The sequence below is a fragment of the Anguilla anguilla genome, chromosome 8 (assembly GCF_013347855.1).
Source record: "Anguilla anguilla isolate fAngAng1 chromosome 8, fAngAng1.pri, whole genome shotgun sequence".
In the NCBI taxonomy this organism is placed as follows: domain Eukaryota; kingdom Metazoa; phylum Chordata; class Actinopteri; order Anguilliformes; family Anguillidae; genus Anguilla; species Anguilla anguilla.
This window is the reverse complement of record NC_049208.1, coordinates 16,749,634-16,772,596: the sequence shown is the minus strand read 5'-3', so window position 1 is coordinate 16,772,596 and position 22,963 is coordinate 16,749,634. Positions and strand designations below refer to the sequence as shown.

General features: G+C 41.7%; 2 protein-coding genes across 3 annotated transcripts; both read left to right on the top strand.

Annotated features, from left to right (window-relative positions):
* The first annotated feature begins 1,318 nt into the window (after positions 1-1,318).
* hhatla (hedgehog acyltransferase like, a) lies at positions 1,319-15,148 on the top strand. Of its 2 annotated transcripts, XM_035428510.1 has the most exons (13): positions 1,319-1,525; positions 3,688-3,827; positions 7,758-7,825; positions 8,395-8,508; positions 9,134-9,154; positions 9,879-10,073; positions 10,452-10,661; positions 11,073-11,244; positions 11,487-11,631; positions 12,100-12,135; positions 12,540-12,741; positions 13,339-13,480; positions 14,691-15,148. In XM_035428510.1, exons 2-13 carry the CDS (start codon positions 3,722-3,724, stop codon positions 14,819-14,821), a joined length of 1,542 nt encoding a protein of 513 aa, XP_035284401.1. In that variant the 5' UTR covers positions 1,319-1,525; positions 3,688-3,721; the 3' UTR covers positions 14,822-15,148. The 2 variants fall into 2 exon arrangements, with proteins under 2 accessions (XP_035284401.1, XP_035284402.1); XM_035428511.1 differs by lacking the exon at positions 9,134-9,154.
* Positions 15,149-17,689: 2,541 nt separating this feature from the next.
* On the top strand, positions 17,690-22,805 carry klhl40a (kelch-like family member 40a). Its single transcript, XM_035428522.1, has 6 exons — positions 17,690-18,985; positions 19,417-19,577; positions 20,764-20,871; positions 21,514-21,699; positions 22,024-22,173; positions 22,679-22,805. The coding sequence occupies exons 1-6, from the start codon at positions 17,879-17,881 to the stop codon at positions 22,788-22,790; spliced, it is 1,824 nt and encodes a 607-aa protein (XP_035284413.1). The 5' UTR covers positions 17,690-17,878; the 3' UTR covers positions 22,791-22,805.
* Positions 22,806-22,963: the final 158 nt, after the last annotated feature.

Here is a 22,963-nt window from a genome sequence, read left to right as displayed (position 1 = left end):
TGATATAAAAAATGAAAAGAAAGCAAATTAAAAGGACTAAGATAGTGGTGACCTTTCCTTCCTGCTGCTAGCCTATATCTGACATATATAAGAATGCTATCCGTTGGGGTGTAAAACCTGCCAGGCACACCAGTCAAAGTCTCCTCTCATTGTTATCAGATAAAGAGCAAATGGACCTTCAGACGAGCTTGTCTCCACCATTCGCTGCTTCTGTCTCTTACTTACAAGCTTCTTTTATCTTTGCTTTTGAATTTCAGTTGAATTTACCTAAATTGCCTTGAATTACCTAATAATTACCTGAATACCTGTAATTGCTTGAATTACTCTGTCCCATTAACCTTTTTAACTCCCCAGCCACTTACTTACCTTTGAGTTCTCCTTCATAGCACAACTATCAAAGCCCATACGACACTTCTCAGTCCTTATTTCAGCTTGAACCTTATGTGTCATTTATAGCATTACCAGTCATAAGGGCTGGTTTGAGATGATTTATTAAAGGGATGTGTTACTAAATTAACTTGAACAACTTGTAGAATAACAATTATTTGGTTGTATCAACATAATCGCTTATCATAATAAAAACTGGTTTTCTTAAGTCAGTGAATGTAATTTGTTGGTTGGTATTTTATGTACCAACGGGCAGCAGAGTTTGTTGTCACTTCCTGCACTTGTACAGTTAGTCCAACAAGAAGTGTCAATGCTCTGGAAAATTGCCTCACAGGTTTACAGAAATTACTTCCTAATTTGAGGAACCAACGTTGCATTCCATTCTCACTGCATTCCCTGGAATGGGACCAGAAGGACTTCAAGGCCCACATACAGTGGCCAGTCACACTGTATTACATGTCATGCAAACATAATGTTCAGAACATTTTATATATCATGCAAATTTACAAATATGATAAAGATATGGCCGGGACCTGTTAGTTTGTTAGTTGTTAGTTGCAGCAGCAGGCTGCATGGCCTATATAATTATTTACAGTGCACAATAGAATGGGTAATTAGTATAGAAAAAAACACAGAAATGTGAATTTCAACAAAACCAAAATATTTTTTGAAGTGTGTATTATATTAAAATAAAAAAGGGCGAATAAACCATTTTTACAAAATCAGTGCATTAAATTTGTGATTTTCAGCTTAATGAAATAAAGGACTCCAATGTCTCAAATAATACATTTACAATTATAATAGACAAATCTGTTAAAGATGCGTTCACCTAAACAGCCTTTCACAGTAGGCTTGGTTGACGGACAGGCTCGGAACCACCCCTTACTGCGGTGCTGGTCAAATTATAAATATATCCCACTCCCACCCCCTCCTCAGTGTTCTGAACATCCACACCGGCGGCCGGTGGCTTTCACCGAGTGCCCCAACACAGCATTGTCAAAGCGGGACAGATGCATTAAACAAAGACCAATTCATTTTCCCTTTTTAATTTTCTTTCTTTTTAATTTTTTGAGGCGGGGGGCTGCAAATTTAATCTGCTCTCCTGTGCTCTGACTGACAGCTGCACTGCGGATTCAAGGTCAGTAGTAATTAAATAAGTGCCGCTCTGACAGTAACTTACAGTAAACGCATAAATAACGATAGGGCGCGCGCAATAGCAGCATTCAGCCTTTTGCCGCAACGCAGCCTGACTGTATTTGCATTACAAAATAGCCCTCATTTATATGTAGCGCACTTGAGCTGGCACTATTCAGTTCTCAGGGTGCTGAAAGAAGTCTGTGCAATGCGGAGAACGTTATTCCTATAAGTTTAGTCCTGTTTATGTATACTGATAAGATTATTATCTGGTCCGTGAAGGTCTGATACGTCGCTAAAAGTAGAAGCAAACACTTTGGAGTTTGTAATTGTTTTATATTCCGAAAGGTTTTTGAGCGGGTACTGATTCTCACTTTGTAACCATTCCGAGATATGCCGTTGAGATCACATAGCGCTGCAGCAGCTGTACAGTGGAGAGCAACTGCAAAGTCTAAAATAGGAAGGGTCTCTATGGCGTAGCTGACTTAGCGCTTTCTGGAGAACTCGGAGCCATCGCAGTCCTATTTAGGGATCCTGCTTCGGTACGCTGTCCTTCCTTGCTACTAACATTTAATTGTGCTTGCTCCAAATCTCGCTTGGCACTACGGATAGCCTACTGGAAGAATTCCGTCATTATGTACAAGTTTTGTTGCATCAACTTTGGACTTTGGATGAATGCACGCTCATCTGTGCCATAAATGCAAGAAGGATCCCCCACCCCCTCCCATGTTACTTTATTCCAAGAGGGGCTTTACGTTTGATTTCTGAATTGGGCTTGTTGCCAGCACAAGGGTGCAATTACAGAAACAGTGATTTTGGATATCACCAAGAATCGATTATTGGTAATTATTTATCGTTTTCCTGATTGTCATTCAGCTACATTCAGATATCTGGTTTGTAGGCTTATGTAATTTATGTCATTTAATAGGCTTAGCGTTTCGTAAATGCCTTACATATACACTGTATCTTATCAGTATGTTGGCACAGTCAATTAAACAATATAACCGCTAATGTAAAGGTGCAGAATCAAGGGTCTTTCTAAAGGCCACGTTCTATCCCAGAACAACACAGGAAAGCTGCTGGGTGTTTGAGCATAACTTCAGTGGATATCTGTCTTTAGAGTAAAAAATGCTTATATGACAAGAAAGAAAGAACAAAGTAGCAAAACAATAAACCAAAGGACTTCACTTAACCATTATTTCCACCACTAGGTGGGGAGGAGGTCATGTAAACTGTTTGTCAATCTATTGGTTTGTGTTTCAGGACACCTGAAAAATCTATGGCTAGATTTACAATGTGAAGAAAAGGGTAATATTATTAATAATTATTAGATTTCAGGGTGGCAGCAATATGCAGTCTACTGAGCACCACTCCTAATCATGGCTACAAATGTAAGTGTCTGTATCTGGGCGGGTGTGTGCTGCACAGGATATATGCAGACATAAGCAGTCGATCATAATGTTCTCAGAGAGCCTCACTAGAGATTTCATCCATTAAAAAAAAAAAAAAAAAACCCCTAGCCAGGAAAGACAGAGAGCTGGAGATGGTACTGTGGCCTCGTTCGCCTCTGAAATCGAGAAATTGATTTTATTAAGAGACACTGCTGAGAAAGCAGTTTCAGCATTGATAAAGCATCTTGTTTTGGTTGGTCAGTGAAGCCTGTTTTTGCATTAATTAAAAGTAGATTCATGATGAAATGAAGCAAACTTCAGCAGATTTTAATGAAAATAATCAAATTAAATCAAATGTATTTGTATAGCAGAAAAAGAAATAGAGAAAAAGAGCAAAAACCAGGCCTGAACCAACCAAAAAGCAAGCACATGAGGTCACATCCTCTCCTGGCTGGCCTGGTGTAAAGCAGTGGTAGAATGGAATTCCAAATTGTATAGTTAAGTATGTACAATATTGTAATATGAACTATACATAATGCCTTCAACAATGGAACTACTCACAGGCTGCATTCCCAGAGAACTGCAGTACAAGAATATAGGAAATGCACTGCATAGAAAGGAATGGAAGGAGTTAAAAGGTGAATGACAGGCTTCGCTGTGGTTTCATTCTTCAGCCAGGGGTATGCATGAAAAGTGATGTTGTGTAATTCTGTTGCAGAACATTGAACCAGGTGTAATTTGATGACTGTTGTCTTCCCTTCTCTCTGGCCCACAGGTCCCTCCTGTCTACCTGGTGCTCTTGCTTCACAATGGGGGTGAAGGCTGCTCTTCCTAAGTACGAGCTGCACTTGTACACCGCTGTGCTGTTTGGGGCCCTCCTCTGGGCTGCCAGTTGGATCTTTGAGGTTTCCAGCGGTGAGTTGACCAGAAGGGACGTGCACTTCATGCTCAATGTGTGCCAGTCTCGGGTAGCGGTTTGCTAACTGGACTCACTAATAGAAGCTTCAGAGTGGGACTCTTGGCCATCAGACTGCTGTAAATACCAAGAGCAGAGGGGGCTTTCTCCAGCAGATATCCAGCGGTTTGAATGAAAATGTGCAGAATCAAGCTATGAGAGTTGCTTTGGCTTTGGGTAGCAGTGTTGCGTAATGCTCACGGAACTGGTCTTGTTACAGGTGTAAGGTTGCTCGTTCATTTCTGGCCTGGGGTGCAAGTCATTGTACCCTTGGACAACGTGCTTTACTGGAATTGCTTCATTCTATGACCAGCTGGATAAGTGGATTGTCATGTTTTCTCAGGATGACTTTCTGCTAAATGTCGAATCTGTAGTGTAATCTACTAGCAAACACATGATTTAAATCACAATGGCAGAACGACTCCCGACAAGTTGTTAGTGATGTGGGGCTGAATTAGAATGTGGGGCATCACTATGCTGTGTGTCCTTTGGGAATCATGTGACAAACCTCAAACCTAGTTTTTGAAGTGAAATGATCACTAAATAAGTTAGTTCATTCAAAGTACTGATGTCAATCTTAGCATTTTCACCAGGTGTACTTTTGTAGTTGATTATGAGAAATGTGATTTAAAAAAAAGGAATGTCTGCAGGATGAAAGTCTATTACTGTACATTCTACAGATAATTAGGGAATTAGACCAGTTTAAGCACTTGGGAGCTGGTTGCAATAGCAACCAGAATAAGATCAGTGCTTTGAGAAACCTGCTGGGAGCTGACTTCTAGATCCCTGACAAATTAGACTTTTAAAAACACAAAGGCTAGTGTCTCTCTCTCTGTTAGTTGACTTAATCCTTTTTCCGTTACTGCTTCAGTGAAGCTATTTTGGCAACACAGAGAACTCTTTGGGAGGGTCATGTGACTCCTGTGCAGTTCATATAACACCAAAGACATCAGCGAATACCTTGTTGAACATAAAGTGAGTTTGCTGTAGTAAATGCAGCTCTGAAAAACATACATGCAGTGCCTAAAATTAATTTATTAGGCATATGAATATGCCCAAATGAATGCATCTAACTATGATCTATAAGAGTGTGTTTCATCAAAATGAAATCTGTTACGTGTACACATTTTGTAGTCAATAAGTGATTGCGCAGGTGAGATAGTGGCAGGTCGCACCACATTCTTCCCTGAAGAATCGGGGGTAGAGGTAGAGGGAATTATTAAGCAAGAGATTTTTGGTTGGTGGGCAGAAAAACAAGTTCTTTATGTGTGGCCCCTGAGGGGGGATTAAGCAGAGGACCAGCCATGTAATGCACTGAAAAATTCCCTGAATGTGTTTGAGTGGATGCTGAGGGCTGGTTACCTCAGACGGAAAGCACTGTGCCTGTAGATGTGTCACAAGATTGAAGTACTGTCCAACTTGACTGTCCATTTAAAAGGTTGAATCTTAAAGTTTCTTTCTTCTATTAATTAGCCAGTATATTTACCAGTAAATGAATTGTTATTTCGTTAGTACTGGGCTACTTAATCAGGGGAGCATTCAAATTAAAATGTTGGCAGTATATCTGTTTAGCTACCATATGGGAAAAGGAACTGAGAATGGAATCCAACTAAGTAATTCCATAGTGAGGCCCTGAGCTGTGCCTGTTCATGCTGTTGTTAATTTGTTTATTGGTTAGAAGAATTCATGCTAGTGGTTCTCATTCCTAGGTCCAGAGATCCACAAGGTCTGCTGGATTTTGCTTTCTCTTTAAATCTGGCAAGCAATTTTACAAGCAGGATACTTAACTGTGAGTTATTGAACTGCTTTAATAGAGCAACTAAGTGCCGGGCCACTATGAGATTCAGTACATACTGCGGGAAGCCAGAACCACGGCTCAGGACCACAGGTGCTTTGTTTAGGCGCTTTGCATTGCAAGTAAACAAAATGGGCCCACTGGGTGATTTGGTTTCTGAAGGTCAGCTGCAATGCACTTCATCACAAACAGTACATTTGCTCTGTTGTCAGGTCAGTTTATAAACTGAAGAGAGCAGCATGGTAGAGGTCAGGGAGTGTTTTTGTTTTTCATACCACTGATGTCCTTTACCTAAAGGTTGTGGTTAGTAAGTTTCAGTGAATTTAGTCTTGGGCATGTCGATGACAGCCAGCCTATGCACCACCATGGCTGACATTGCCTCGGGGCTTAAAGTCAAAGACTTGAGAAATCTGTTGTTCCATGTGCCGATCGATCCAGTCAAACAAGCATCATATTGTCCAGGGGAACAGTGAGTCCAGGGAGGATGTTTTACAAGCAAAAAGGGTTGGAGGAAAGCACACAGTATGGACCTTTAGAGCCAAATAGTCATGATGTTGTTTTACCCTGTTTGATATTAGTAAGCAAGTGATTTTTTGTTTTCCAAGGCCATGTGTGCAAGCTAAAATAGTCCCATCTGCAAAATAGAATACGGTGTCTGGGAAGTCATTCTTGCAGAATTAATTTAGTTAAAGTAATAACCTAGTTCTGCAGTGGATGTGACAGGTTATGTAATGCCATTTAGCTCAGGCTGAAACATCTTCACAGTCACAGAAAGCACTCTGTCTTGAACTGCTGCCATTGATCTGGAGAAGAGGAGAGTGCTGGCCTTTTAAATAGCTTTCACCGAACACCTCTGCATGAGAACAGAAGCAGTTACGATGTACTGTAATAATATAAGTAATGATACTACTTCATCATTAGTTATCATCAATAGAATTGTGAAAACCACTTCCCTTCCACAAACAGAGGAGGGAAAACTGAAAAACAGAAATATTTAGAGGACTGATTAGCTGCTGATATCCGCAGTGCTACGCTGTATTCCACAGGGAAATGCAGCCTTCCCAGAGTGCACTGGGATGTACTGGAAAAAAGGCAGGATGGATGTTATAATAGATCTGAGCTCCCCCTCTCTCCCCTCCCTCCCTCTCTCTCTCTTTCTCTCTGTCCTCGGTCCATCTGTCCATCCCGCCTCTCTGTTCCTCTCTCCCCCTTCTCTCGTCCTCTCACCTCTCTCTGTCCTCTCTCCATCTCTCCCTCCCCCTCTCTTTCCCTCTCTCGGCATGCAGAGTATGTGGTGAAGATTATGTTTCTGTATTAATAAACCAGGGTGGAGCAGAGAGAGATATGATACAGAGTAAACTGAAGCCAGAAAAGACTATACATTCACTGGATTTTAATGATTGAATATTCCTTTGCATTCATCATTTTCTTACATTTTGGAAATACATAAAAATAATACAGCCAGGGCTCAGAAGTTTGGTTTTTGGATTATTTCCTAAAACCATGTCTTATGAATGAATATGAATATGAATTATGGATTCAAAATGAATTAAAAACAAAATATGGACTTGTGCCTCAGAGAACTACCCATATTTGTGTGGCTAGTTTGGTTCAAGAAACTTGTCTGTTGTCTGTTGCTTGGCTTTTTTTCAAGTGTAATTATTTCATGTCGTTGTGAGGTGGAGCCCTAGCAGGACATATGCGCCATGTAGGCAAAAAACATGTTTTGTATTTTTATTGAATTAGAAAATTACATACAAGGAGGTACTTACAACGCCGCTGTAACACACTGTCCAAGGTTCTGTAGCTCAGCCAATATGGACACTGTCCAAGGTGCTGCAGCTCAAGTAAAATAGACACAGTAACACAAATAACAAACAATGCCCCGCTAACAATATTGTTGAGGGTTGTCACACAATTAGCAAAAAGACAAGATGTTTCAATCTATGCCATTTGAAGCTTTAAAAAATATTTTTGGGGAGACAATGAGCTATGAAGCTAACAAATGTGTTATTCTGAAAGCCTAGTAGTCCTATTGTAAGATGCACTTTTAAAAATGCTTAACTCAATTTGAATATGTTTGTTGTGCTTTCAGAACAGGTAAACAGAAAAGCCTTCAAGGAAAGTGTGAAGCCAGGATGGCACTACTTTGGCCGGAAAATGGTGAGTAGGGAACACTGAAGCAGTATATTCCTTAAGGCAGAACAACCCTTTATGAATTAAATAATATTGCAGGGAGTTCCACTGAGGATACATTTACAGAGTCTGGGCTAAATATAAACACATATAGCAAACAATATACCCTCACGTAACACTGTGTGAGGGCAGACACGTATAAACAAAATATCTGATGTATCTGAAATTATCATTTTATTCGAAATTAGAAGCGCTGAGTAAAATAGCTGGAGTCCAGTTAAAGAGAGATCAATAAGATTTATGCTTATTATAAATCTATTTGCCTTTTTATGTTTCCCTTTTTAATTCCTTCTTCCAGAGATGTTCACATTTCATATGCAAATCTGCCTGACTAGTCAGCCAACTCTTTCAATCTCAAGAACTGGGGCTCACTATAATGTCAGAATGTCATCCTTGTAAAGTTTTATTATGTAGAGAATGTCTAAGAGCCATTTATTAATTGAATCCCACCTTTTAATGTATTTTTTCTTGTCTATTTAATAATTTCTTTTGAGAAATAACTGTTATGGTTTATCCGAATGTATGTCTTGTGTTAGGATGCAGCGGATTTCGAATGGGTGATGTGGTTCACAACATTCCGAAACCACATTCTCTTTGCCTTGTCCGGTCATGTGATCTTCGCCAAGATATGCTCCATGCTGTCCCCTAAGGTGTGTTCAAAGCTCATCACACTCAGAAGAGCGTCCTGCTGGGCCAGCTGCATGGATACTTGTATGAATGTGCATCTATGCTATCCTTCAGTGAAGGAGGCAATGCCAGTCAACTGGATCACAATAATAGTGGAATTAGCCAGGCCAATACAGAAAGCAGATTTAAATAGCTTTGAGAGGCCTGTTGAACTGTCTGCATTCATAGGCCAGCATATTATTTTCAGCACATCGGGGGGTACGTAATGCGTCTTTTCAGAGGGAGATGTGTGACTAACGTTCACAGCTCTGTGGTTGTTTGTTGCGCGTCCACTTTGGCACCTGGGGTTGGTGCTGGAAATCAAAGCTTCTCAGTCTTTTCACTGCTTCTAATCAAAAATGACTACGGATGAGTGACTGTCTCTCTGGATAAGAGTGTTTGCTTAACCAAATCTAAATGCAAATGTAAATGGAGCACATTGAGCATTTGGAAACAGACCTCAGGGAAAGTGTTTGGTTGGAAATAAAGTGTGCTTTATTTCACTAAACACCCAGGGTTTCCTCCAATGTTGCATGCAATGAATAATGGAATGACTTTTTGATCTGCTTAAGTTTGTTCTTGTTTTTCTTTAATTTGCAATCAATGAAGCTTGGTATTGATGGATGCAAGGTAACTTTTGAATCAAATCTACATTAATTTAAGTCATGTTGCATATTTCTGTTTTTGACTAATCTCAGCATTTTTGATAATCTTGCCAAAAATGCCATTCATTTCATTTTTACCATTCATAGAATTCATAACTGTATTACTTGTTAGTTATGTGACAGCTGCTTTCACTCTTTGCATACTGTAGCCCATTTTAGGTCTGCTTTTTTACTGCTTTATCACATTGTTAATTTTACCTCGATCTTCATTTACATGTTTTTACATTCATACCTTTTCCAATGCACATTCCAATTATTCAATTTTAATATTCACGTATAATGTTAAAACACCTTAAATGTATTCACAGTTGTAATATAAGTCATGCACATTATGTAATATACTGTGATTTAAGGTAATTAGTCAGAATATGTTCACACAACAGTTCACACATCCTTTCAACAGAATTTTAAAATGTCAAAATAACTGTGATTTAGCAGGATTATAAATTATTTTAGCATTAATTACAACAAAAAATACCCATGTATGAAATAAAAGTAGTCATGCATGCATGATCAGATTAACCAGACACTCTATAGTTGAAGGAAAGATTATTTATAGTCAAGGATAATAAAGATACTCTATAGTTAGGATAAATATACCCTATCGTCAGAGATACTAAAGACACCTGATAGTCAGGGATGATGACTGCAGCACCAGTCTTTGGTGGTTACTGTCTTTTCTCCCACAGCGCAGGTCCTTTATCTACATGGTGTATGGGCTATCTGCGGTCTTCGTTAGCATGGGCTGGACATACATCACCCTGGTGCTCTCGCACTGCATCGTCCTCTACAGCGTGGCGCTTGCCAAGCGCAAGTGGCTGTGCTTCGTGGCAGGCCTCACCAGCCTGGCCACCTTCAAGATGGAGCCCATGGTCTCCTGGCAGGTGTGTTATGGGCGTGCCCGTCATCTGAGGGGCAAGGATTGGGGAGTCAGGGTCCCTGGCCTTCAGACGTTCCATTTCATTCAGGGTGTCACTTTGGAAAAAATAAAGAGACAAGCTTTTGTTGCATTCTCAACCATGGTGGAAAGCTCATGCATCATGGTTGAGAACCTAATGTGCCTCATAACACATGAGTGGCAAACCTCAAATGTTATGAGGTACATTAGGTTAAATTTATCTACAATTAGGACTTGGTGAGGACTAGACGAGGGGTAGTCATGTCCTAATATGTAAAACCACACAACTGAAAGGTTGTACTTTCCTTTTCATTGTATCTGCATGAGACTGACTCAAATGAACCATCACTCCACTGTCCTCCAGACAGGCTTCATGACCGGAAGCTTCGAGCTCCAGGATATTCTGTTCTATGGGGGCTGTGGGTTCTCCATCATGCGCTGCATGAGCTTTGCCCTAGAGAACTGCGAGAAGAAGGACGGGAACTACTCCTTCGTGGATCTGCTCAAGTACAACTTCTACCTCCCGTTCTTCTACTTTGGACCTGTTATGACTTTTGATAGATTCCATGTTCAGGTGAATCCTTTGCACTTAACCTGCATTTGATGGTGGAAAATTGACAGATTATTTGAGTTAAATAGCACTGGGGATATATTTATAAATTAAAAATGCTTTTGAAGCATTTAATTAATTTGTTTCATTAATGATAATACAGTGAGCATTCCGTATGAATGGTTATGTGCTTACTGTCTTTCCTGACATGCTCCTTATGAAACATTATCTTCAAACATACTTTATAAATGAAACCTACTTGGTACTATTTACACCATACAGCTTTTAGACCATTGACTATATGTTTTAATGCTTTTATAATGGTAAATAAATATAATTTGAAAGATCTTATAAAATACCTAATGTAATAAAAGATGGCCTATTCAGTATTTGGTCCATATCATGCCAGTGAAAGTTCTGATTATCTCACTCCAGGCTAACAATGCAGACTTGACCCGTAAGCAATGGGAGATGTGGAACATCAGAACCCAGGCCCTATTGCACCTGGGGGCCATTTTGGTGGTGGATGTCTTGTTCCACTACCTGTACATTCTGACCATACCCACTGACATGAAGCTGGTGAGGCAACTGTCAGATTGGTCACTAGGTCAGTAAACAATGTCTTCTGAGGCTGTACTTACTGTGTGTCACACAATTTTCACACACCTCAACTCATGTAACATCACAAAACAATGACGCAAGTTGTCATTAAACGGTGGAGGTTTGAATAACATGGCAGTAAAGACACACAAGATTTCGATGTATGCTATCTTGGTGGCTGACGGTGAACCTTTATAAATATTAACCAAAAATAATTGTCTTTCCCCTCTGTTTGTTTGCATCCCAAAGGTGGACTGGCCTACTCTAACTTGGTGTACGACTGGGTGAAAGCTGCTGTGATGTTTGGGGTCATAAACACGGTGTCCAGGCTCGACCATCTTGATCCTCCTCAGCCCCCAAAATGTATCACAATGTTGTATGTTTTTGCTGAAACGTAAGTACGCAGCTGCAAATTTGCAAAAATAGCTTGCAATTTCTCTCTTCTATTGTATAAAGAATGTAGAGGAACACAGTACTGACTTTACAACATTTAATCCCCAACATCTCATTTCAAAGTAAAACATCTCTTAACCCAGAAGTCTTATTCCTACAGAAGAATACATGAGCCAATTACTCACATTAATGTACATTATGACATAACGTCCTATTAACCTCCCTTCTGGAACGTTCTACTGACATAAACTGCAAAAAAGCATAAAACGAACTGAGCATCTAGTTTCATTTCATTTCACCTTCACATGCCCAATTGCAACTGAGTGAATTCATTTATTTTGTAAAATATATTTTAACACAACTGTCAGGGAGTCTAGCTGGATGGCACGATTTGACTGCGTGTTATGAAAGCTGTGCTATCACAGAATGCACTGGAGGTGCAGCTCATCCTCTCTGTCTTTATTCACAGGCACTTTGACAGGGGAATAAACGACTGGCTGTGCAAGTGAGTGTTCAGGGCCCTGCTGCTTGGAAAAACATGTTCTGGATTTGTGGTTTTTAAATTTCCGCTGGAGGACATCCTGAGTCCTGGACTTTTGTACAGTTGTAAATATGCTGTATGACAAATACCTTTTGACTGATCAATGTGTTATCGTTTTTTTTTTTTTTACTTCCCTGTGAATGAATCTCTGAGACCAGATTGTAAATGAAATCATAGACGCATTACTTTGTAAAGAATTTGTCGGTTGTTTTTGTTCAGTTTTAATTTAGGATTATAAAAGTAGCATGGCAGAATAAGTGAGTTGGATAATACTTTGGAAAGTAGTATATCTTTTCATAAAACATGGAAAATATGCAGGGTTGAGTGGAAAAAACACACCTGGTGTCATGCATTTACTTTCCCCGCAGATATGTTTATGACTACCTGGGCGGGAACCATGACCAGATCTTCAAGGAGCTGATTGCGACCATCTCCACCTTCGCCGTCACCACCCTGTGGCTGGGGCCGTGTGAGATCGTCTACATCTGGTCCTTCTGTAACTGCTTCGGTCTCAACTTCGAGCTGTGGGTTGCCAAGTTTTTCTCTATCAGGCCCTTTTCTTCCATTGAGGTAAGGCTATGAGAGAGACAGCTCAGAGTCAGGGGGCCCTTTAAGACAGCCCACACCCCTTCCTGGCACATCCTGTTCACTAACTTCTTGAACCGAGATGCTAGGAAGTAATAAGTAATAGCGATGTATGTGACTTATTCATGCATCCTCATTTCATTAATTATCTTTCCCATGCCCACACATAGCAATGGCATCACATCTGCACATACAGCTTTACGTATGAACCACATATAAAGGGTGTGCTGTTGTCATTTCAGAGACTGTTAACAGAAGAAATCCACATACTGTGAGCCTTATAACAGAATGTATGAGAATTACCCTTGCTGGATTATGGTCATGTGACAGTGCTTGCATGTGATGGGCGACAATATAGCATAACAGGTAGGGAACTGGGCTTGCAGCTCCAAAGTCACAGGTTGATTCCCAGGTGGGGCTTGGTTGATGTACCCTTGAGCAAGCTACTCAACCTGAACTGCCTCAGTAAAATACCCAGGGGTTTGAATGGAATGTATGTAAAGTAATGTCATAATGTCACTGGACAAGAGTGGCCTTGAAATCCTGTGCAAATGTAAGTAAATGTATGCTAAATGCTTCCAGGGAGCCCTCTCTGAGGCCATGTCCCGACGGATCAGGGGTGTGTTCAACGCTGCCAACTTCTGGTGCATCATCCTCTTCAACGTCCTGGCCCTTAACAGCCTGGAGTTTGCCAAGCTGGTTACTAAGAGACTGCTTGTCAAAGGTAACCCAGCTCCACAGGGCTTGAATGCACCTCACGAGTTGACATAGCACATATAGAACACAAAGCTATTGCCCCCTGACAGTATACTGTAGTATTATGTCAATGAATTACTGCCATTCAACAAGCGCTTTTATCAAGAGTGACTTACAATGCAAATACAAGGGTAAAGACCAGGGAGTGAAGTGCCGTCATTCCCCAGAGGGAGAAAGTACAAGTCCTGAGAGAGACAGGAAGTGCAAGAAAACTTGTGAACCACCCTACTGAACATGAAATGAAGTTATACAAACAAGAACAAAATTACCGCAGTGAGAATAAAAAACTACTTTAACAATAAACAACTGCAAAGGACTACAGGCTCTGACAAACTTAACCCTCCTGTTCTGTTCATTTTTTAGGTACAGCAAAAATGTTCCCGGGTCAATCCCCATACAGGGGGGGTTTGCAAATACATGAAATGAACCATTTTCATTTAAAATGTTGATTACACTAATTAAGGCCAGTAGAAGAAGTTTCATACTGAAAAAATAATTTTAAGTATTTTTCCTAGATTTTCAAACTTTAAAAAGGGTCAATTTGACCCGCAACATAACAGGAGGGTTAATAAAAAATAACACCAAATCTAATCAGGCGTTAGGGAAAGGTAAACATGTTAGATATACTACAAAATAAATATGGTAAGCGGATATAAATAGTATAAACATTTGAAAATATACTGCATAGATCACAAGACATTTTAAAAACAGCCTCTTTTTAATATATTGCTTGAGATATTATACACATATATTGCACACAAGCTGCACATGTATGCTAAGATATGTTAGTTTCTCAAAGTGGTGATTGCACAATTAGGCATATAAATTAATTGATTTGTCCAGGGACACACCAAACACAGTCATTTTTCGTAACAAGAGCTGTCTCAGGTGGTGAACCAAAAGATGATATCAATATGTTTTATGCAAAACGTTTACTTAAAATGCATTTCAAGCTCCATGTGGTTTTTGAAGCACTTAGCAAGGCAGAAAATGTACCTTGAGATAACATTACAGTATGTTATCAGTATGTTGTAAACTATCCGTCTACCATGGGAGTACTGAAGTAAAATAGCCAATTGGCTAACATGGCTGCAGTCACCGCAGTGTATTGCTGCTTCATGCTGCATAATTTGAGAGACCAGATCAGAGAAACAAGTGTACCATATCGCCCCCTGCAGGATTCCCCTTCTCCACCCTGTCCGTGCTGTTCGTCACCTACGCCGGAGTGCAGCTGGTGAAGGAGAGGGAGAGGAGGCTGGCCTTGGAGGAAGAGGCGGCCAATGGCCTGCAGAAAGAGAAGGCGGAGTGAAAACGTCCCGACTGCCGGACAACCTGCACAAATCGATCTCAGTTCCCGTCCCGTCGCACAGTCTGTCGCCCGTCCTCGTTTACCAGCTTGCTGGACTGCCACGGCTCCATCGCCATGGCGATCAGACCCATTTGTGGTTTTTTAACGCAAGGCACATTTTAACCGCGAATCGTCCCGAAGTGCACTTGCTGTAAAATATCGCCACAGGCCCTTCAGACGCACACCACTGGTGCATTTATTTATATACCTTTTTAAATGTAAACAGATATCTGGAGGAAAGGCTGTAGCTGACTGATATACCTCCTAAATTAAAAACTATGAGCTGTCCTGTTTGTGTGTGATTTTTGTGTTTCCTTTTAATATAACAAAACCCTTACAAGGATGCACGGTGATGAAGAATTTTCAGAACCTTTAATAAAGTGAGTTCATTTAATAAATGTCATAAACTTAATTAGCTAATTTAATGACAATATTTACTTATGGTTGGTCTGGCCTGGTCTAAACCAAATCCAATTCAGGGATAGTCCTTGAATCATGACAACCAAGTTGTGTGTCCTGATAAAGCTTCCAATTCATAGATATTACTGCACTAATCCTGACAATAACCTTAACACCCCTGGGCCTATCATCACACACATTAATTTAAATTTGTATAGAATGTAAAGTTTAATAAAGAAGACCCTATTAAAACAATCTGTATTTCACAGTTTCTTTAAAATAATTTTTAATTTAAAATCACAAGAACTGCCATTCTTTAAGCAATGCTAGCTTTATGACAGTTTATGCGCTCATACTGGGACCAGAAAGAGGTTGAGACTGCTTGAATGAGGTCATATTTTTGGGCAGCTATGCCTATTGACTCTTGCAGTCAGCACTGATTTGCCTCAGTCGGAGCGCTCCTGGCTGTTGATGGAGATAGGAGCTGCTATATTCTGATAAGTCTCTGCTGCGACTCACCCCATTGCACTCGGTACAGTCTAGAACATTGCCACTCTGACGCCACAGCCTACATGAGTGTCTGAAAGGCGATAGCCCTGCTATAAATATGACTGAGTCCATTTGTCCTGTCATTAAGGCTTCCTCAGCACCTGGTGTATCAGGGACCCTGAAATAAGATGTGACATCTTCGCACAGGAAATAAGGAAAAACAAAAAACAAACTGTTGGCGCACGGCGACGATTGGGCAACAGCTGGCATTGTTGTTCTTGTGAAATCTCGCTTTTGTTCTGCTGAGATCTGGAGATATTAGTACAATGTGTTATTTAAAATAACCTGGTACAGTAAAACAGAAGGTACTTTGATAAGAAATAATATAAAAAATCATTCAACATTCCCAGAAAAATGTACTGAACTACATTCATGACTATCACAGATGTTCATGGCAATCTTCAAGAGGATTACCTGTTGTAAGGGATATCGTATCGAAGGGTTAAAAGTCAGCATTCAGTTCCTTAAACACAGTTTAGTGAGTACATATGTTGAAAAATAAATCTCAGATTTAAAGTTGTTCTGATCCCCCTGCATTTTTAAAGTACACATACTATATGTGTCTGTCTTGAACCATTTAATACATTACCTATTACAAATGTGATTATAATTTGAATAAATAGTAATCAAAACCCAGGGGAATAATCTTTTTTCCCTGGTTCTCTTCTGTCCCCAGAATGTACTGTGCAACTTGTTGGACCATACTTATTAGTAAAGGGAGGGTTAGCACACTGCTACAATGATGAATGTAGCAGGAATGGAACATGTTGCTTACCATACAAAAATAAGATCCCTGTATGTCTGTAGCTTAGCACATATTTTATATTTAGTCTATATTTCAGTTACCATGTTCATTTGGTAGTCAGATCAAAAAGAAAAGCCGGAACCATTTACTTTGGATTTTGTATCAGGGTCAAATAGCCAGAGGTATGTGACATGTAAAAATAAGGAATACTGCTATTTGGGTAGTTATCCCTTTAAAACTAGGATGAAACATTTTTTGAATCATTGGAACAAACAGTTTGAGAAAGTTGACTTTTCCACAAAACACCAATTAGCCCTTCAAAGTGGGAATACTTGTATTTCCAGTATTTATATGGAATTGCAGGAGAATAGAAAAAATCGGCAGAAGTTATACTTTCAATATTATACACTGACAGTTACACCCTCACAATTCTACATTCAGTTAAGAAATAAGCCAAGAAGACAGTCCAATGGCAAAAATTCTTGGTATAGGGGTATAATGTATGTTTCTACTCTGAGCAATACAGGTTTAAGCCAAGTGGAAACATCAGTTAAAAAATGAATCTTTAACTCTTCCAAATCAAGTGTTAAAATCCAGTTTACAGAGGTCACAAAAGAGCTCAGCAAGTTTAGCATTTCACTACCCCAGCTGCTCTTCTGTTGACTACACTGAGATTTACTGTGTGCACCGTTTCCTAAACTTTAGTCATCCCTGACCCAGCAGTGCGCCACAGATTTCAGGGGACAGCACGGTAACTCTGCTATTTGTGGAGGGTTACACAGAGCAGCAGACAACGTGGTTAAACGCGCTTTGTGCATTACACATCAGGGGGACAAAATGAGAGAAACCCCCTCTTGTGGACAGTGATGTCACTTCAGATGTAAGGATCCATCCAAGGTGAAGGCAGTGATAGTGATGTCAGTGCTACAGTTGTGGTACTTCATGACCTTGGGGGAGGGGGAAGCCTTGTCATGTTCTTCGTGGGCGGTGCTCTCCCTGGGCCAGAGAGTCAGTTGCTGCTTTGGGCAGGCCTCCGCAGGGTGGAGGTGGCTGAGGTGTCATATTTCACATGAACCAATATGGATTCCTGAGTTTTTTGTGAGCCTAAGTCTATAAATAGGCCCTCACCCCCTCTATGGAGTTTGAAGGGTTGAAACAGCTGAGAACACACACGCCAGTGTATTCTCCAGGATCTAGCTCCAGCCCATCTCAGCCTGCTTCTTCTTTCTGTGGCAGGGGCTTTGAATGAGCCACCGCTCTGCTTGGGAGAGGTGACTGGGACGCTCGCTAATACCCCCACCATCACAAACACAGACCCGCTAAAGATGGCTCTGCCCATTAACCCCATTGAGGAGCCACGGATATACCACCAGACCCTGCTGCAGGACGGGCTCTGCGACCTGCTGGAGAACATGAAGTTTGTGGACTGTGTCCTTAAAGTAAAGGACAAGGAGCTTCCGTGCCACAGGCTGGTGCTGGCAGCCTGCAGCTCGTACTTTAAGGACATGTTCCAGTCGGACTCGGAGGAGTGTAAGAAGAGGGAGGTCGTCCTCGAGGACGTGGATCCCGGCGTCATGGCGACGGTGCTGCAGTACATCTACACCTCTGACATCAACCTGACAGAGAGCAATGTCCAGGACATATTCATGGTGGCTAACATGTTCCAGATCCCGTCCATCTTCACCGTGTGCGTCTCCTTCCTTCGCGACCGGCTTGGTTTGACAAACTGCCTGGCCATCTTCCGGCTGGGGCTGCTGCTGGAGTGCCGCGACCTGGCCGTGGCCGCCCGGGACTACATCTGCGAGCATTACCAGGTGCTGGTGCGGGACCAAGACTACCATCAGCTGGGCCCCAGCGAGCTGGCCGCTATCATCACCTCAGACACCCTCAATGTGGAGAGTGAGGAGGTGGTGTTCGAGTCGGTGCTGCGTTGGGTTGCCCACGACGAGGGCGACCGGGTCAAGGACCTGCCGGACCTCCTGGAGTGTGTCCGCTTCCGCCTCATGGACCCAAAGTACTTCTCCAACAAGGTGGAGAACCACAAGTGGATCAAATCCAGCCAGGAGATCCAGACCAAGCTGCAGCTGGTCAGGGATGCCTATGAGGGGAAGCTTCCAGAAAGAAAAGGGGACAAAAAGTCCACAGCTGAGGAAGGCAAGAAAGAGGGGCGGCAAAATGACATGCTTCCAGGCATCCTCAATAACAATCCCCGATTTGGCACGTTCCTCAAAGACTTGATGCTCCTGATCAGCGAAACGGGGACGGTGGCCTACGACCCCGCAGAAAACGAATGTTACGTGGCGTCTGAGTCCACCCAAATTCCCAAGAACCACTGCAGTCTGGTCACTAAGGAGAACCAGGTATTTGTGGCTGGAGGGCTTTTCTACAGTGAGGAGAACAAGGATGAACCCCTCAACTCCTACTTCTTACAGGTACGTCCATTTATTACACCCGCAAATAATAGTGAATTCATTCAGCTTCTATCAGACATTATGTTTATTTTCTTTCCATAACAGTGTCATGTAATGCTTGTAATGTCTAATAGTTGTAACCCTTAGTTGTGATCGCTGTCAATATTTGACTTTATGATGTAAACAACATAACATATTTAGGATATAGAGGAGAACCAGCATACGTAATGGTTACATATTAAATGTTTTAGCCAGTAAAAAATCCAATAAGGGAAGTCTGATAATGAATGATCAAAGTTTAATCAAATCCACTGACCATCTTTATTGAGTAACAGGTTTATTTTTTATTTGCTTGCTTATGCCTTGTTTGTAGCCTGGTTTCTTAAGCACTGGTAATTGACAGTTGTTGTTACCTTGAAGTATCGTTGCCACCTGTTCTTGTGAAATCTCAGTTTGATCCCATCAACTCGGACTGGCTGGGAATGCCCTCCCTCCCAACGCCACGGTGTCTCTTCGGAATGGCCGAGGCGGAAAACTCCATCTTTGTGGTGGGGGGGAAGGAGCTGAAGGAAGGGGAGCATGTCATGGACTCGGTGATGATCTACGACAGACAGTGAGTCCCCGGGGAGCCCCATGACTCCGCTTCATACCCTCACACTCTGAGAACTGCTGTTTAAACTCCAGCGTATTGAAAACTGTACCATATATATCCTTTCTTATTCTCCTGTCCTTTAGAAACAAAATGATCAGATTGGTCATGTTCTAAACACGTTTCAGAAATATCGCTGAAATAATACGCTAGTAATTTTCATCACTAATACATAATTTACAATAGTGACATGATGATTTAAGCAGATTCAGTCATAATAATACTGACTACACTAAACTTGAACTGCTTCTTTAACAACTTTATAGATCCGTCATAAGCTACATTGCATGCCTGTTAGATAGCAGGCTGTTTACAATGTAGCTTGTAATTTATCATGCTTACCAGTGCTCAGTACATTTTACAACTGCATAAAACAACTGGTTTGAAAGCGGCAACACAATAAATCAGCAAACACAAATTGTGCAAATGTATTCATCGGATGTCATATTTTGGGGTGTCCTATCCTTTCATAAGGGGCAGTCAATGTGTGGGACATGATGGATGACTATCTCCAGCGAGTCAAAATGACTGTAGCAGGCCAGGGCTGAGCGAAGAAACGATCTGTAAACGTTATTGATCGAGGCGGTCTGAAGGGAAGCGGAGAGCCGAGCTTTATAAACGGGCCTCCTGGGAAATCTGCGCAAACTGATGACACAGCGGGAAAGGGCCAGTAACTGCCGGAGAAACAGTATAATAATGCAACAGCAGAGAGGGAAGCGTGGATGTGACCTCGGTCCCTGGGCCCCCCAGGGCCGCATTGCGGCAAAGTTTATCCGGCGTTCACAAAGTCACGCGTGAGGGAAGAGATTCTATTTGTTCAATTCACTTCTAATTAACATGGCCCCTAATGTCACCTGCTCTCTAAATGCACTGAGTTACCATTCAGAACCACAACACGGTGAAATGTACAGTGTTGTATAAACACTGACAGATGATCTCTGACTCACCTTCGGGACTCCATAAAACACCATTAAACTTTATAAAAGCAGTTGGAGTTAAATTGACACTGGTCATTTTTGTGTGAACAGCAGCGATAACAACAACATTAAGCTGCAGTTTCCGCTAAGGGGAAGTAATAGCGCTGTGATGTCGTGGTGAGATGGATGTTCTAAATCTGCGTGCACTGCGTATGTGTCTTTCTCCCCTTCAGCTCTTTCAAATGGGGGGAGTCGGACCCTCTGCCATACGCGACGTACGGCCATGGGACAGTGTCACATAACGGGCTCGTCTACGTAATAGGAGGAAAAGGAGAGAGCAAGTGAGTGTCTAAGACTTCATTTCCCCTTTGCACGTCCTTTTACTGAAAACTCACTTGAATCTTCTTCAGTCTTTACCTCTATGGGAAAGTTTATGGGTAAGAAATGGAAAACACCACTTATCCACTCTGTCAGGAGCTGTTTTCTATGGTGTTTCAAACAGGCTTTCTAAAGATTACAGAACTGTGAGATGTTCAGTAGGGGAGATCACGTTGTTTGACTGGAGCTTTCACAGAGCTTTACTCAGTACAGCACAGTCAAATTTGAGATACTAATGGAGGCTTGTATGTCTGTGTCTTGTTTCCGGATCTATTGCACACATATATAAATGCATATAAAACTGATCTTACAACTCTGCAAAGCAATGGCAATTTATAGAGGACCTTACATTTCAGCTCAATTCACTTCACGTTAGTCCACAGTGCTGTTGCATGCATTGGTTGAGTAACTGTGCATCATTTAAGGAGAACCCACCCCTACCTCAGTGTAAGTGGTCAAAAGTTTTATTAATAGAATATTATTTATGAATAGTTTACAAGCATTAAATATTGAAAATAGTGCATAATGCGAATGTGTCCTCGTGTGTAGGGTCGAGTCCTGAAATGTAAAAAGTGCGCAAAATAAGTTTGTCTTCTTACCTGCAGAAAGTGCATGAGGAGGGTGTGTGTCTACAACCCTAAGAAGTTTGAGTGGAAGGACTTGGCACCGCTGAAACTCGCACGGTCTCTCTTCGGAGTCACTGTGCATCAGGACAAGATCTACGTGGCAGCAGGAGTCACAGACGCAGGCCTCACCAGCACTGTGGAAGTGTATGACATCAGCAGCAACACGTGAGTGGGGCTGGGAGCGATCAAATATGCCAAAGGCGCCAGTGAAGCTAGAGGACTTGGTTGCACAAAACACCTCCACACACAATGAAACAAATGTCAAATGTTGTGAACACTTGCTGGAACAGTATTCCGTGCTTCATAATGGTAGTAAATCAAACAGCACCATACATAGGGTGCTCTGATCACTGGGACCTTGGGATTGGGACCTTGCAGCAGTACTGCTTGACAAAGTAATGTGTGTGTTTCTGTGTATGTGTCTGTGTGTGTTTCTGTGCATGTGTGGGCATACATACATGAATGTGTGTGTGTGTGTGTGTGATCCAGGTGGTCAGAGTTCGTAGACTTTCCACAGGAGCGCAGCTCTCTCAATATGGTCACTATGGGCGGATCCCTGTATGCTGTGGGCGGGTTCGCCATGATGCCCAACGAGGAAAGCGAAGAGCTGGTGCCCACGGAGATGAACGACATCTGGAAGTGAGTCGCGTGATTGCGCCGTTTGTCATTTTTAAAACGTGGGACGAAGGTGATCAATGTCTGCATTCAGTTTCAACACATCCACAAGACAGAAGAACATAGCTCACATTCTGCTAAGTCTACCACCTAGGGTGGCTCTTTGAAAAGAATTGCACTGGGGAAAGTGTTTTGCTATACTGCAAAGTATTTATACCTTATGGCTGTGTACTTGGTATTAGTAGATACTCTTGTCTACAGTGGCTTACTATTTAAAAGCACAAACATCTGAGTTCATCTGAGTTACGTGAGTTGTGTGAGTAAAATTGACAGAGCTGACTATCAACATTCCCAGGCCAGTAAGTGTATAAGCATCATTAAAGCATGAAGCTAACCCAGGACCACTAAGAAGTCATGCATACACATACAGATATCCATAAAAGGCAAGAAGATACAAAAAGAACCATCGATACTAAATACTGACACTGATGCATAAATGAGTCAAGTAACGGCATGATATGTCTTACAGATTTGAGGAGGAAGAAAACAGCTGGAATGGTGTTCTGAGAGAGATCAGCTTTGCTTCTGGCTCCACCATTGTGGGCATGCGTCTCAACATCCTGCGGCTCACCAAGCTCTAATCCCCCTGGCGCCGCCCTGCTGGAGAAAGAGGGAACAGAGGCTCCAAGATGCCATCCTGGAAGGCCTATGAGCATCGCTGATTCTCTTCCCTCCCCCATTTGTCATAAAGAATGATTCATTCTACACCATCAGAGAGCCCCCGATTGGAAGCCTCTTCAAATGAAGAGCACAT